Below are 17701 nucleotides of genomic sequence, written 5' to 3' on the forward strand. Positions count from 1 at the left end.
AAATGATTTCAATACAATTGGGTGCAGGAACCTTCTGTGCTCTGCAGCTAGTTCCTGCAACAGCAAAAAATAGCTGGAAAGCGGAAGACCCTAACAGAGCAGTAAATGTCATCACAGCAGGTGCTTCCCTGCTCTGTGTGAAGAAGATATGGACAGTGTCTTTGCCCGGGGGATTTAGATCATGTTTTGTATCAAAATGCACTGCAGCACACAACCTAGTAAGTCAGTAAAACTGTTGTTCTTTCCTGTGTTTTCTCAAGCAAGCCTATTTAAATGGAAACTTACTGCCTCAGCATTCAGCTGCTAAAGCTGAACCAATAGCTAAACCTTGAGGAACACAATTTTGCTTTGAAGAGCAGCACATTACCCACAGAACCACAGCCACGGTATTTACTTGTGATCACAGCTTTCATAGGAAAAAAGGAGAGTACATAAGAAATGAGAGTTGCTTTCTTTACAGATCCTATCATGGCATGTAAAATAGTAGTTTGAGATGGTGTCACTCTACAGATCTCAACCTTTGAAAAATCAGCATTTGAGGTTTTGTCTGCTCTTTTACTAACACCAGTTCAGCGGCATGGCTGTTTGCCATGTAGAAAATCCTAGCAGAGACAGGCTCCCGGAACATGTTAAACACTGCCCTGCCTTGGCTTTTTGGATGGGATGACAAAACATCTCTTAAAACAACGGTGGGCACTGGCTGTTAGCAGGTCTTGCAGTTGTGCAGCTCTGTCTGGGGCAGAGCCGCTGCCGGCTGCAAGCAGGGACTGCGCTGTTGTCTCTGCTGGGCGGTGGGGGGAGCTGACCGTTTGGAAACCTTTCAGCAGGAGGTCTTCCTATCAGCAACTGAGACATCCGGGGATAGATTCTAGAGACCATTAACAGAAACCTGCTACCTAGGTTCTGGGGAAGCCCAAAGCTTCCTTCCTGAGCTGCCTGAGCCCCATGGTTGCAGGCAGCTGAGCCCAGTGCTCCAGGGTCCCCAGGACCTCTCCTGCCAGGCTGCCCGACTCCCTCCCAGGTCACCTTCCTCAAGGGCTACTTTTCCAACAAACTGAGATTATCACCATATTCCTCCAATACAAAATGAAGAAATGCCTTAAAATGCCAGAGTTTTTCACAGATGGTAAATCTAATAATTGGGTATGCAGGAACAGAGCAATGAGGGTGAGAGAGCTTATGAAATACTTGAAAGAAAAAAGTTTTCAGGCTAATACTTATTTCACTGTCAAAAAATTCAACAATGTATTGTGAGATTTAGACCTTCTCCCACAATGACAGAATAGCACCGCTCCGGTGCATAAAACCAACTTAATTTCATTTTACAATGTTGCAAGTCTAGAAAACAGTATAGATCATGACAAGTGGGGATTTTTCTTAATTTCCTCCACATTTACATTTCAGGACAATATAAAATTCAAGAAAATTCGTTTACACAGACTAGGTATTTATGCGGTCAGGACAAATGGAACCTCAAAGCAGCGATGAACACTTAGGAGGAGGTCAAACTGCTTACAAATACATGAAATTACTAAGGAGCTATATATTGCATCTCCATTTGGAGGTAATGCACCCTCCTGGAAAACGGTCAAATGCAGCCTGTGCCTTATGAATGGTAATTTCAGCAGAGTCAGCTGAGCTCTATGGGCTTGTATCAAGGCTCAGTTTGGCCCAGTAACTCCAGCAGTACGGGTGAGTCACATCGATATCATACACAGTGTAAAATCTTAGTCAAGGTCTTGCAACAAACAACATTATTTTATATTAATTAGTATTCCAAGATACTGACATCAATTGCAGTCTATTTGAGACTATTTTGCCTAGGAAGATTGAAAATAAATGGTTGAAAATCCCCCCAACTATACGGGGGCTATTCCGCACTCACCTGTTGAAGTAACAAGTAACCACTGCCCCAGCAATCGTCATTTGCTGACAGGCAAGAATGAATTCACTAGTCCAGATCAGGCCAACGAAATGGTACCATGCCATGTAGGAAATTCCAGACAGAGCTCTGTATTCTACCTGTCCTCCTGGAGTTGTCTGTGCAGTACCTAGAGTTGGGATTACACCACTGGATTATCATAATGCACCAGACAAGGAAAAAGAAAGTACATATAAGTATTTCTTTTTCTTAACTTTTCTTCAGTAAAGTTAGCGATAAATAAATTCAAGTGCTAGTTAATTCTACTTATTCTAACAGAGAGCCAAAATTTTGTAATTCAAGTGGAATTTTGAAAAATAAAATCTTACAAAAAGCAAAAGCTTGGGTTTAAATTGGGATTGAGACACAGCTGCCAATAAGGTCAAGAGGAGAGCCACAAATTAGTAGAGACTTCTGAGAAAATACTACTCAAGGTCTGAGTAATCAAATGCTTCAGATGTAAATGAAATCTTCATTTTCTTCATTCAAATTTCAAATAAATTCATATGAAATGCTTTAGATTTTTTTTTTTATAAGAAGCAAAAGAGAAAGACTGCAAAAAATATTAAGGACGCACAACTTACCACTGCAACAAAACCAAATTATTATTTTTATTACTATTTAGAACATGGCAACTAGTTTTCTACTCTCCATGCTTTGCAATCTTTGTGTAAAATGCAGGCACATAAAGGCAACCTCTCAGAACAAGAAAATAAAAAAGCAGACATCTATATGTTAGTATATGCTCCAGTGTTACTATTGTATTCAGGAACATTGAGAAATTCACTTATTCAACCTAAAAAAATTGTCTCCACTTCTGTTAATAGCAAATAATTTATTCCATATTCAAGAGATGGTTTTTCACAAAAGGTCGAGGTAACTTAGAAAACTTAGCAACCAGACCTTTGTTTATGCAATCCTATTTATGCCACTTGACTCAGAAGCCTAGCCAGGGGATAATGGCACCAGGATATTTCTCCTAGTGAAAGGTCTCTAGGTCCATAACCTGCCATTTTTTTAATCTTACCAAGCCTTAAGTCTATTAACCTTAAAGATAAACACATCCACAGAACAGAATGATTTCTGGTGGTGAACAGTTTCTAACTCTAACTCCATGATAGAAATAACAAAGGGAGACACAGAATTGTCTATTACTGCTAGAACAGCATTATAACTTAAGCTTTAATACTTCATGTTCTCCCACCAGGCAGCATACCACCTTCAAGTTCAACACTACCACAGATACAAAGCTAACTATGAAATGGTTCACTTATTTCTGACCTATTTTTCTATAGCCACAGACTTAATACTCAAGAATAGGTACAAGTAGAAACAATGAAGATTTGTTTTCAGCAATACCATCAGGTTTAGACTAGCTTTATAACTTTTCAGAACCACGGTCTGTTTGTCTGTAAATTATGAAAATTATTCATCTACTCCATAGTAGCACTGCAAAATTAGATGCTCAGAGAAGAGCTATTGGTTATTCAAAGGCAAGAAGGAAAGAGTCAGTCTATGAATAAATTTATAGCCTACAAACTAAGCATTCATCTCGGAGCTGAGTCAGTCTTATTCTCAGCACTCATCATCAAGCCTTGCATCCATCAGCACAGTACAGCTGGCCTCAGGGAGGAGTTTGTAGGTCCTATGTCAGGCTTGTTCATGAAGGCAGCCTTTGCTGAGGTGCAGACACAGATGCGTGTCCTAGCTATTTTATTTTCTGAAAGGTTATCAATTTTAGCTAAACAAGCAAGCTCTTTCGAGTGCTGCATAGTTGATTGTTCACAGAAATATTGTTGCTTCCGTTATATTCAAGTGTATTTTAAGCAAGATACTTGATGGTGTGAAAAAGCTACTACTCATATCTCAGATCTCATCTCACAAACTGTCAGCCATTCCTCCCCATCCCCTGCCTCCCTGGTTTTAAGTTTGGATGCAAAAGATGTTGTTCCTATTTTTTTTTCTTTTTTTTTTTAAAGGGAATGTTTGAGGATAGATTCATTTACCTCGGTACATTAAAACAGGCTATGTGCTATACCATTCCTTCTCGTTCTGATGCAAATGATAGGTCAATGAAATGCAAGGTGGTCTCCTACTTCCCCATTTTTATGCAAAGACGTTATGCCATTTGGTAGCAGAATCAAGCACATTTTCCACCATACAATCCACCTGAGCATTTCTTTTCCAAAGAAAAGCGCATTTCAGGTTTTGCTTCTGTAGTTCTGCCATGAAGACTGACAAGTGTATGCATGATAAACTAATTCCACTTTTTTTTTTTTTTTTTACCAGTCTACTGAAATAATCACCTGCTGTAACAACAGTTACAGCTTTGTCTTTCCTGGCCAGCTTTACACATATGCATGTGCACAGCACGGTGCTCTGCTGCATAGGAATCAGGCACATCCACCTGTGAGTTTACCATTGATCGCTTTGCTGTCTAGATATGGTAAACTGGTTTTGTTATTTCACAGGAATCTGTTTACCAACATAAACATCTGTGTCTGACTGATACCCTGTCTTCTGGGTCTGCCATGCATGCATAATTTTGTCAACAGAATTGCATGCAATGCTATTTTTCATACGGCAATCTTAGCAACACAGATAAACTCTACAGTTATTCTAGATACCCTGCTGAGAAAAGTATATGCCATTTTCCTCATCACCCCACTGCGATCTACCCATGCATACAAGCCAAACTTTCTCAACAAAGCCTGGAAACATGGTTTCATTTGTCAACTACATAATCATGAATCTTTCTGATGTATTATACTATACACTCTTAGTGGTAACATTAAGAAGTCAGTAAAGAATTCAAGTCGCTACAGCTGAATCACCAAATCTGAAAACCTCTGATCAGCACAAATGTTGATCTACTGCAAACAACTCAACGCAAACAGACACAAGTGTTTGTAGCAGAATTCAGAGGAGTTTCTCCATCTGACCCTGCAGCCCAGTGCTGTGCCACTATGGCAGTCAGCACAGCAAGGCAATGACACAAAAGTCTGTGTGCACACGCAGTATCATTAGCTACATTTTGGCACTTCCAGACTTATGTCAGATGCTCCTATTTGGCAACTGCTGCTGCAAGGTTTTGCTGATGCCTGAAGCAACAGGCTGTTGTAATGGATGAAAATTCCTGGAAAGTCTAGTTCAGCAACGTGCTTATCAGAAACAAAGAATCACTGACCAGAAAATGCTAAAAGCTCCTGTTAACATGAAAATATGATGAGCCCTTCTCATTGCTAAGTAAGGAAAGGCTCTGGCATCATACACTGAATTTTCATGCTTCCTGCAACAGAATTTATTGTTATTTTATTTAGCTTTTTCCCATGTAGTGGTATTTAGAGCTAAGCTAGCTGACTGTAATTGGAATGTCAAGGGCCCTGCAGGAAATACATTTTTATTGCTGGGTTTGCTACTGCACAGCCCTATGTGGCAGTTTTATTGCTTACTTGCCTGTAGGATGCACCTTCATTAGACAACAATTTAACACCGTGTTCTCATCCTACATTACATGCTCAGTATTTATGCCATGTGGACTTCACAGTTTCCACATGCTGGGAAGTTGAAAGACATGCTTTGCTGTGCCACAAGCCACTTCAGTTCTGCAGTGAAATGCCACATAAATTAGCAAACAATAAGACTCAATGACCCTAAGACATATCAGCTTTTCCAAAGCACAGCTGAATTCCATTCCTAGCCAGCTAATGGTTCTAACTGGTGCCACTGTTTGTGCTGTCTCAAGTCTCATGGAGTCTGGCATTTCTCCTGGTTTTCTAGGTCTGGAATTCACTCAGTCTTTGCTGCTGTTACAGATTTTGAATTACCAAGGTACTTAAGCAGGTGCCTGTCTTAAAATGCATAAGTAGTCCCACTGATTTTAATACGATTATCCATGTGTTTCACGTTAGTCATATGCATAAGTACCTTTCCAAGTGTGGGCTATAGTTCCCTATAGCTCCCAAGAAGACAGTCTTTCCTCAGAGTAACACTAACTTCTGGAGAGGAGGTAAATACGTTGCCTGTGTGGTCGCATAACGATCAGGTGCACCATAGCTGAAGTGAGTATCAAGTGCTCCAGAGCTTTAAGATCCAGAGATGCTATAAATATGATATAACTAGAGAAGATTCAGGGAAAATGTTAAGAACAGGTGCACCATAGCAGCAAGCCAATTTCACTTGCCCATCTCTTTGTATTAGACTAAAGACTAGTGTCTTTGTAAACATTTCCATTTTTTCAGCTTTCTTGGTATATTTACATTTAAAATATAGTTTGCATAGCCCTAGAAAATGTATTTGTGAGAGAAAAAAAGTCAAACTGTCAAAAACAAGAAAACCACCACCTGTATTTTACAAACTGAATTCTGGATAGGCAACTATTTGTCAGTGGAGAAAATAGGTACTCAAAGAGAGCATATCTTGGGAGATCTTCAGAGAAGTACTCTCAGCTGTTACAAAAAGTCCCCAAAACTGAAAACCAAATGAAATGTCTTCCATTTACAAGGCAATTGTAGAAAACTAGTAGAAAATACAAAGGTGTTCTGCCAATGCATTGTTATCCATAAAGTACTATATTTATTTATTTTTACGGGATGTGTAGGTACTAGTCATCCTAGAACATTAAAACCACTCGCAACAAGCTATCTTCCTGTGAGCTGCTTTAACAGGCAGCGTTTCAGAGGACGCATATTTGGGTTGAAAATTTGAAACAGAATCTAAAGGAATATTCTCAATATCAAATCTATTCCACTGCTCATTTTCCAAGTTCTGAAGTACAAACCAAATCTGAGGTATAGTATGAGACTGGAAATCCAAACAACTGTCATACTTTTAGCCAATACCAACCTCCTGCATCACCTCAACCTGAAAGCTGGATAAAACATTCCTTCACTACCCCCCCAGATCGTTAAAAGGATAAAATTGCCTCTGTTGTCTTCCAGCTCCTCTCAGGAGGAGTTACTCGGTAACCAGAGCAGCTGTATACAAGCAAGCAGATTCAGAAGCGACTTCCCCACACTCCTCGATCGGCGCCTAGCGGGCACTGCGGCTGCTGCAGGTCAGTTACATGCTATTTACATCAACACCTCAACCCCTACACCTTGCTAGCAACTCCCTTTACACGCGCTGAGTAACAACAGCCACCATTTAACATGGACACCTTAACAAAAAGAGTAATTACAAAAACAAACAATAAAATTAATAGAATTTAATTTTAACCAGAAAAATGATCAAATACATAGAGTGGCATTTTTCCATCTGCACTCATGCTTAGGCTGTAACTTAGAATTGGCTTATTTATCAAATGCACATTTTCTTCTAAATATTAACACATTTGCTGTTAACAGAAGAATCTTACAAGGATTGACATCTACACTAAAAATATCCTGGCAGAAGATCGCAGTCAAAAAGCATATTTTACTAAATTCCTCATATAAGCAATATATGGACAGTTAAATGCCTGGAAATGGCCTTCTCTTCTTATGCTAAATCTTCAAAAAGTCAATTCTTTCAAAAGTGAGAGCATCCTAGAAACTTTAACATTACTGTGCAGCAAGATTATGCTGCCCTCTGTACTGTACTGTTTGTATCATTCGCTGGAAACATCAGCATTCCTATTATGCTAGGGAGAAGACAAAAGATAAAATACCTTTGAGCCAAGAGATGTGTGCTGCACTATGAATATAACAGCAGGTCACAAAGTGTTTGAATCCTACTCTCCAAGGAGGCAGGGGAATAAAAACGAAAAGTAGAATGGAGGTGTCTTGCAGGAAACAGAGAATATAACCAATGAAGCAAAATGGCACAACGTGGAAAATGCATAAAAGTCCTCTCCAGGGCCGTTGTCACTGAGTTTTATTTCCTTGTGAATACATGTGGAATTTGCTTTGGGGTATAATGTGCAACTAACTACTTTCCTGCAAAGTCTGTAAAAGCATCCAGGAAATACCTGACTAGTTCCCCATCCTGCACTTACCATCAAGCTGTTTCTGTCATACGATGTAAAATACTTCTACTCTTCTATTGATTGTGGTGCTTTTGGATACAACAGACTCAGCTGGCATCTTCAAAATTCAGATTTAACAAGGGCAAGCTTCACACCCTTATGTGTGCATTTTAAGAGAACCAGTGAGTGGTAATGAGCCAGCCCAGCTTAATATCAAGGATGTAATTATTTATTCTAATAATTATTGTTAATTATATATTTAGCAAATCTGTGTGTTACCATTCATTTTCTTTACCTGCTACTACATTACTATGGTTAATGTTTATTTTAAATTGCATCTGATCCAAGCAGGTGCATGAAATGAACAGGTGGCTGGTGGCTCAGGAGATGCTCCTTTCTATGAAGGACTGGTCTGAACCAGTGATAAAGTACCCCACAAGGCCAGTTTGAAAACTACTGCTGCCTGCCTGATATGTGCATAAATGGGATGAAGATTTTGCAGACAAGCTAACAACCACACAAAGTTGTGTCTCATATGTAATGCTGCCTCGGTAAATGGAACATTCAACTCAGAGGAGCATGAAAAAGGAATATCCATGACACCTAAAGCAAAGTGAATCTGCTTGACTATTTAGTCCACCAGGAGCAACTCACAAAGAGACTGCAGGCTGGACATTTGGCCTTGCTTGGTCTGACCCTTTTGCAGCAGAAGTAGATTATCAGCCAGACAAGTATTTCAAGCAGCCATTTCTGACAGACATGAACTACTGAGGGAAAGGCAGCAGAAACAGAGACACCCTCGCAAACCTGCGTGACTCTCCAAAGAAAGCTGGAGGAAAACGGCTCCTAGTCTAGCTTAAGCAATAGGTGAGGGATGTGCGATGCCAGGATGGACTCAGACGGACGGACTCTCATGTTACAAGTGAAGTGGGTCTTGTACAGAGCCAGAATTAACAGCTTGAGATGGAAGCAGTTGTGATGGAAGAGGAGTGAAGTACTGGACCCATGGAGATGGGAAATACTGCCAGTTTTGCCAAATGGGCTCAGCTACAGAGAGCTTAGAGTCTTTTCTGGACTAACAGGGATCTGTAAGCCTGCACAGAGGAGTTACTGCAGTCACTGTCTCAAGGGATGGTAGAAACATGAGATAAAATGCTAACACATAAGCATTTGAAGAGCTAGGCTATGTTTGGTTTTCCACACAGAAACCACTGCCAGAATTCAGAAAACAGAAAACCCATGAATAAACACAGGAATGACAAACTGTCTCTATCTGCATCAATTCTGCATCAGCTGCAGCCCAAAGGACAACAACTGACTCCTAGCAGTGGCCCTAGAAATTTAAAAATAAAACAAACAAAAAAAAAACCCCAAACCTCAAATCATAATGCTTCCTATGTACAAAGGCTGATGTCTGCATTAGGAGTTACCCCAGAGCTATGCAGAGTTTAGCTTCCCTTCTTTAGGTGATGCTGTATGGAAGAACAACCTCCCTCTCCCTGGGATAGTGCGATGCTGGGCCAAGGAACAGCATCCAAATTACCCTGGTTCAAACAGTGACAGATGTCATAGTGGTATGTCCCCCAGTAATACCACCTTCATACTCAAAATCTGTTATTGCAGATCTTTCATAGAGATTGACTATTTCTACAGAGTACCTCCCCTACAACTGCAAGAATCTCTGGATTAATCTGAATACAGTTGTACCAGTCTAAATAATGATAGCAGTTGTCACTGAACCACTGCTCAGAAAACAACGTTCTGCCTCCATGACAATTGTTTATAGTCAGAGGACATGAACATACTCATTTCATAATAACCCCACTAAAAGCTGTCTCCTCCCCCGTTACTTTATTTAAATATATCAAACATATACTGTACCTACCACAATCTAATAATAAATTAAATAATTGAGAAAGAACAAAACATATAGGAGCAAAAATCTAGGTTTAACCTAGGAAACAGATAATATTCATCCAAAAATATGAAAAAGCATATACTTACCTGCAGTTCCTAAGCTAAGTAGCACAGCAACCCAAAATACCCAGAACACAATGAGTATCAGAAAGGTCCAGAGTGGTTGGAACAAGAGGAAAGGAATTCTGCCAATGATTTTACCAACAATTCGAAAGAGCTGTACAGTGAACTGAAGCCTCTTTCTTAGTACAAATATAAGGGAAATCAGAATAACCTGTTACAGGAAATAAAAAGACAAATTGTTTGGTGTTTTTTTTTTTTCCTCCTTAAGAAAACTAGCAGTGTTGTCAAATGTGGGATCAGGGGGTACAGATTTCACAAAAACATGACAGCAGGGCAATTTACACAAACTTACTGTGCACTGGAAAAGCTTTCTGAGACATCAAAGGTCTCATGAAATACAAATTGTCTGTGCACTCATATTGAGCAATGACTTCTTTAACATTGCAACATCAAGTGAAAAAAATCACTTTAAAGTTGCAAGCCACAGTCAGATTTTCATTTGGAAAACAAGTTCAATGAGGAAAAAGCAGAATTTAACCCAATAACTTAAGGCCTAGACACTGCTCCCTGTGCTTCACTACCCTGCTCATTGTCTGCAAGAGCTACCACTCCTTTCTCCTACTGACATGGTAGGCTGAATCCACAGATCTCACATTCATACCGAGCCAGTGCCCGTATGTTCACTCAACATGATTCTCCAGTTAGCTGATGCAGAGAAGAGTAGGGATGGAACACAATTCTTGCATTTCTACACCATCAATGCTAACAGTGTTTGGACAGGGTTGAAGTGTGGCAGAGCCCTGTGCTAACAAACAAATTTCACAATGAAGATATAAAACTATTTAAATGAGTGTAAGCAGATCTTATAATTGATTCTCATTTTCAAACCTGAAAGGAATGAGGAATTACTTTTACCGTTGCAGAACCACAGTAGTTCAAGTTTCAATTTACAGCCTCTGCCATTGCCTAGGGTAAAATGCTACTTACAGTAACTATTGTTGAGAAGATAGCATATCCAAGTAGAAATTTTACATTTTCCTTTTCTGTTTCCAATTCAGTGCTGGGATCATTCTTGTAGTCATAATAGAGCCACCAGAGAACACCTGAGACAACTGAGCAAACAAGAGCAGGATGAAGGCGGGCAGCACGCCCCAGGCTGCGGCACACTGCTCTTGGCAGGCTGCTGTCTGCCCAGTCTCCCTCGAGAATCCCTCGCCCTTCTGCCTAAGCCAAGCTCAGCTCAGGAAGACTGTCACGTAGCAGAGAGGCACAGTGTCAATGACCACAGAGAAAATTCACATAATGTTCTGTTAGTCTGAGGTAAAGCCACAGCAGAATGTTTGGTTTTCTTGCGGTTATTCTAAAGCTCAGGCACATAATTCCATTGAGGAGATACAAAGCTAACTTTTATGGAATGACAAGCTTTAGGTGGAGACATTCCTATAGCTCTCCCTTTCTAAAGCAGGCAATGTAGAACTTCACTGAACTTTCTTTGAAATAGCAGCATTTTAATAACTGCAGTGATCTGCCAAAAGAAATGTTGTTTCCAGGCATCTACAAAAAAAATAAAACTCATCATCATCCCACACTCAACAGCTGGAACAGCACAGCCAGATCTTGGCACCCAAAGGCAGGCAGGGCTCAGCTTGGAAGTGGATGCGGTAAGCTTAAGGTCACTGAGGATGGCCATAGAGAAAAAGGAAGGATAGCTGTTTGTTCAGCTGCCTCTCCTTCAGTTCAGTGAGATGATCCATTTAACTAAGCATATGCTAAAAGATAAATATACTTACATAACAGCCCAAATACAACCAGTGCAATCAAAGTATGGACCAGAAGTGTCCGAATGAATCTGAAGGCTAAAACCAGTATAAAAGAGAAGGCTGAAAAATATACAAAATCAGTTTATTATGAATGTCACAACACATTTAACTTAACTCTTTATGCTTTAAAAACAAATGTAAGGTTCTTGCAGAATTTGGGCTTTCATTTATAAACAGTAGTCTCAAAAGCAACACCATTTAGCAAAGCTAGCAAACTTTTTAACATTTAAAACACACAGTTACCTATAACTTACTAATAATGAACTTATAACAGAAATATTTCATCTTGGGAATTATTAGCTCTTCAATAATATTTTGTATAAAATTTAAGTTAAAATGGCTGATGCCATTTTTTTCATAAACAATTTCTTACAGTCCCCTGAAATGAGGTATATTATCATATCAAGGAACACAGAATCTGATATTTCATAGACTTGTATTTCATCAGCCTACTAAATGCTTCCTTATAAAACACAATCACTCTTTCTTAAAAACAACTCTGCCCAGAAAATATGGAAAAGATCACTGCTACACTAAAAACATAAAGTTAATAAAAACATTTGAAACTTCATATTTTAATTTAATATCATTATTTATATCTAATTCGTAACCTTACCTAGTGCAAGGACACTCAGTCCTATCACAGTATCTCTTCCTGCCAATATTCCACTTAGAATTCGATGAAAAACATCCATTTCATTAACCATACGTATTAAGACAGATGCATATTTGGAATAGCATTCAGGATTTTGTGGAACACATCGATTAAATAATGGAAAAGATTTGCTGGAAGGTTAAAACCAAAGATGGTTAAAAAAAATTAATTACTGGACAGTTTCAAATCCAGGGAGATCCATTCCACCGTGCTCTTTCAAGCCCCCTGCAGCTGCCCACCGGCATCCTCAACAGTTTTGCAGCCACAGTCAGCCAGTCTGATCTGTAACGGGGCAGGCAACCTCCCCGCCCAGGAGACCCTCCTCATGGAGCCTGACACAACAGGGCACTGCGCATGGGAGTGGGCTGTTACAAATGGTACTTTTATGTTTCATCTGCAAAATATCAACTCCTAGCAGCATCATGCCTGTGTCACTGTTCCAGGACATCCATTCAAGATCAACCAACTACTATGTCAATCACCATCAGTGTGTAGCTCCTATTCCCGTTCCAGTCTGGCTTCAACTGCTTTGCTCCTATGTGTTTATGTAAAAGCTAAACTCACGCTAACATAGATGTAAGCTACGTTGTAGACAATTCTAGGCCACAAACATTTTGTACTGTTTTTATGATATTTAAGCATTCTGAAAGCCACAACAAAACAATGTTTGTAAGGTACAATTAACACCACCAAATATTTACATATGAAATTATTTGTCACTCCCAATCAAGATTCTTGAATATATTTAATGTCCCACTTCAGCAACGCTGTACTACAACAGTCAAAGGCATATTCATACTTAAAAAGGAGAGGTTTGCTCATCAACAGTTAAAAATTCTGACCAGCTTTGCTTCTACTATGAAATATTACTGTGCAAGATGAATAACTTTCCAAAGTTCCTTGCCAAAAAGAAAAGACCCTAAGAAGTCAAAGTAAAATATCACATATTTTTTCATCAATTTACATGCTCTCCTTTGATCCACTGCATGTAATGTCTTTATGTGTCTTCTCTTCTGTTTGCTTTTTTCCTCTATTTAATTTTGTTCAGAGCATATGACGGCTCTGCCAATATGCGGACTCCAATTCTTTGCTGTATTTTCATGACGCAGTGGAATTTAAAATCACGGGTTTAAGGATTTTGACTCACAAATGCCAAATGCTGAAGAGAGTGCCATCCACAGACCTGTGCTTCAAGCCAGCTGGCTATGAAATAATGGATAGAAATTTCTGGGTTCAGGATAGTAAGCAAGGCCCAAGACCACAGCTCCTCTTCCTTGGCATTGAGGGAGAGAGCGAAAGTCTGTGCAGGAGATAAGCTGTTCCTCATATGGAGAGTTTTTCCCCTGATTTGGAGAGAAAAAATCTCTAAACAGTAGAGGAATGAAGGGAATGTAGTCCTTGTTCATTCTGTGGGAGAGGAGACTCACGTGTTCACAGGCATACATGAGAACTCATAAGGACATGTACAGAAAAAATAAACAAAGCAAAACCATTCTGACTGTGAAGCATCAAGTCAAATACAAAACACGAGGACGTTAACAATCCTTAAGAAGCTGTTCGGACTCAAGGGTGTTGTAAAGTACACAGTTATTCTTACCTTGGTGGAACTGGCAGTGCGGGACACAGTTCAGCTGCCTTTGGATTTAGTGTGTAACTGGAAATGTTCAGGTTGTAAATGCAAAGACAAGAACCTATAAAAAAAAATAGAAAAGGTAACTTAATATTTGTTAAAGTTTCAGAGAAAAACACATTATCAATTAAGTTTTGTTTACACTTCTGCCCTGATCACTTAGCAAGCCATATTAATCGCTGATATTCCAGTGGGTATGTAAATAACAAATTAGTTAATTGGGTAAACATAAAGGAATCTCTGTGGAATCTTTTTCCTTCTAGACTTAACCTTGATTACCATTTACTGATCTTCCTGGAGGGCAAACACACTATTTCTTCCACAGTGCAGTACTTTAAGCTCCTACTCATTAACATAACAGAAAAACCTAAACTGACAAAAACTACAATAGAACTAGACCCCTCATGATTTAGAACAGAATATATATCTATCCAGAAACTTAACATTTTCTGGACTTAGGCTAAATACTACCAGGTACTCTGCTCATAATGCTCTGTTCCATTTTATAATGCTTCTGGGAAAGAAAAGCTGGATACATTTAAGCCATTCAAAATGCAGTGCAGCCCTCTCCCTTAAGATAAACATGCAAGCAGTTTTAGCATGTAGATGGAATTTCATGCAATTATATTAAGTTACACTGAATGTACTTATATCACAGGTGTTTACAGCTTTCTGTACATACCAAATGATGTTACTATACCCCCAAATGAAATTAAAACAGATGCTGTCAATTAAAATAGCAATCCTTCCCAATCAAAACAACAAACAAAAAAGAATGGAATTCCGACCTCCAATAAAAATAGCCATTAATATTCATACGGTCTGCAGTTTATGCATACCCTATGGAATAAGGGTTAGGCTACAGGTTATTGTATTTACATGTTGGACATGAACGAACTGGAACCGCCTCTTGTACAACAGCTACTTCCAATGTCATATTCATCTTGAATACCAGAATAAAATTTTAAAAAATTACAAGTGGAAGAGAAAACTTTGGGATCTGATGTCTAAAGAGACAACATGTGTGTACCTCTGGAATTAATAATTCTGCCATAGTTTTAATTAAATTGAAAATAAACAGTTGGACTAGTTTCTCAAACAGCACATGAGCTCTGTCCACCTACTGGCAGCCCCACCAAACTGCATTAGTTCATTCTCAGCAGCCAAATTTCTGGGGATAATCTCAGCAAGTGCAGGAATTAATCAACATCTTTTGAATTTGCAAAAGAGAGCTGTAGCACTTCTAAAAACTATGGCTTTGAAATAAAGCAAAGCCATTTTATTTTCTGTTGCCATGGACTGCCCAGGAAATTAACGGTAAGAAATTACTCCCTAGTGTACCAAATATTAAGAATAACAAAGTGGAAGCTGCTCAACTGTTCTACAGATACATCAAGATATTCATATTCCCTGTTGCACACCATTGTTCCTTGCAAAACTCTGGAGGTCTTCCAAAGAGTTGAGTTGCTCTTGTGGACAACTAGACACGCACAAGGAAACTGAACTGATTTTGAGGTTTGGCATTTCCAGGCTGCATGAATTCAGAAAGAACACATACCTAGAAAGAAAAAAACATCCTCTTTTGAACAAACAAGATTTCTGCTTTTTATAGATTTAAATTCTGAGCCTTCTTTCCACCTTTTTGAAGCTCTACAAAGCAAATGAAACTTTTTTTCCACATATAATGGAAAAAATAGAGTTTGAAGTCAGAATTTAAGAAGCAATTTGAAAATATATTATAGTTGTACAGTTGATTTTATGATGCTAAATGGGATGAGAAGCTGCCAAGGTGGGTGCCATTCTACAAGGACAAGTTCATGAGAGTCAACAGAATGAGTGGAAACTTCAACATGCAACTTTGTCAAGTACAAAGATTTGCCACAAAGAATGACTGCTGGTTTGGCCAAAGTCCTATTTAAGATTCTATTTAAGAAGAAGCCAGCATAAAGCATAACAATGTAGCACATTTCAAACTCTGTCTTAACTTTCTAGTTTCACCATTTTGTACCATTCTCAACACCTTTTTTGACTTTCAATATAAACATGTATATATACATGTATATAACTGACATCTAGAAGATGTATATCTTATTAAGTTCTCAAACATTTGATTTATTTAGACATTCTCTGATGTACTTACTTTTTATTAGTCATGTCTTGTCCAGAGAGGGGTGCCCCTTTTACAGGAGTGTTCTTCCTACCACATATGTTTCCGAAGCTGTCATATCCAAGCACAAGTCTTTCTGCTGCACCAGCCATCACAGCATAGCCAGTTATAAACATCTGTTAAAATATATTTAACGTGAAATCATGCTACAATATCTTTTCATTCCCATTCAATAAACACTCTTCTAAGCCCATGCATTTTTGTCTTGCAGATGCAAACAATTAAATCTAAAATTCACTCCTCTGCCCAAGGCCGGAGCAAGTAATATGGACAAGTTTAGCCCTATTGCCTCCTTAAAGCTTTCCCTCATCTATTGCTGAAAGTATATAAATCAAGCAGAGTATCACAGGAGAAGAAAGATGGGGTTCTTGATTAAAATAATATGAAAGTAGTAGTAAGGTACAAAAACTGCCTCTACTGAAGTTTGTGTCACTAAGCAAGGTCACTCAAATGGTCATTTTTCATATGTGCTCACTGCTTCTAATTTTCTAGGGTGCCCTTCAAGACACACCTGGGCAATATATGTTGAGCCCTTGCAGCTGTTAGTGAATTTATTTATCATTAAAATGCAAGTTACCTGAAATTTCAGAAAGATGCGTTCTTTGACACACGTGAAAAACCTGGAGAGCCACACTGTGGAGTTAGGTGACACTGCACTGATCTTTCAGACGCCCTGCTGTTAGACCACAGCCCCAGCAGATCAGTTCCCTGTTACCCAGCAGCAGCTAAGCACCTCCGTTGGCCAAGTAGCAGCGACTCTTAGTCAATATAAGACACTCTGCCTAGGAATAGAGCTTAAACCCTGCCCATGTACCCCATGAGGGCAAAAACACCCCTTGAAAAGATCCTTTCTGACTGCCAAGAAGTAGTAATTCTTCTTCTGGGAAGCTGGTGAAACCCTGGGCATGACTTTACCCAGAGGGTTATTTACAGCACTCCAACTATTAAAGAACTCAGCGATACAATCATCTCCTCTGTCCCATGGGTTATAAACCACATTTCACACACACCAAGGACAATATACTAAGCTCTATGGCTACATGCCAACTGCTGGCAGCAGCAGCTCTTCTCAGTCCCACATTAACCACAAAGACTTTGCTGAATATCAGCTATGCTGGAGACAGATTGCACATATCAGATCCAGCACAACTAATTTCTTGGAGGGTTTAAAGCCTTTATTTGTTTGGGGTTTGTTTTGGTTTTTTATCTTCTTTTGTTTGGTTGGTTCTGTTTTTTTATTTTTAACAGTTGTGACTAAAGATGGGATCTGGGCAAAAACTGAGTCTCATACTCAAACACATAAGTATGTGCTTCCTTAGTCCAAACTGTAGTCTCATTTTTGCTTATATGTTAGCAGTCTAACTACTTAAGTAATATTTTTATATTGAGTGCATGTTAATGCCATCTTAATATGGAGATCTTTGTAGAGACTCCATAATTAAAGCTGACATACTACTTGTATATATGATACTGGTTACAATAACAAAATATTTTCAAATCCAGTTTATTTACATCACACATATTTGTTTTTAATTGTTCTCGGAAGAAGAAAAGAGCTGGCATTGTAACTCAAACTGAAATATG

General features: G+C 39.0%; 1 protein-coding gene across 3 annotated transcripts in view; it reads right to left on the reverse strand.

Annotated features, from left to right (window-relative positions):
- SLC44A3 (solute carrier family 44 member 3) overlaps positions 1-17701 on the reverse strand; it is a 39599-nt gene that overhangs the window by 20917 nt on the left and 981 nt on the right. For 2 of the 3 annotated variants that reach the window (XM_082053562.1, XM_082053561.1), the window contains exons 3-10: positions 16091-16233; positions 15372-15508; positions 13918-14011; positions 12282-12451; positions 11636-11725; positions 10833-10957; positions 9870-10056; positions 1886-2051 (exon numbers count right to left, since the gene is read on the reverse strand). In XM_082053562.1, the coding sequence (XP_081909688.1) occupies positions 1886-2051; positions 9870-10056; positions 10833-10957; positions 11636-11725; positions 12282-12451; positions 13918-14011; positions 15372-15508; positions 16091-16233 (1112 nt within the window). Of the gene's footprint in view, positions 1-1885; positions 2052-9869; positions 10057-10832; positions 10958-11635; positions 11726-12281; positions 12452-13917; positions 14012-15371; positions 15509-16090; positions 16234-16694; positions 16906-17701 lie in introns of those variants that run through there. The other variant, XM_082053563.1, reaches the window with a different exon arrangement.

Source organism: Streptopelia decaocto (genome assembly GCF_964273445.1).
Source record: "Streptopelia decaocto genome assembly, chromosome: 5".
Classification (NCBI taxonomy): domain Eukaryota; kingdom Metazoa; phylum Chordata; class Aves; order Columbiformes; family Columbidae; genus Streptopelia; species Streptopelia decaocto.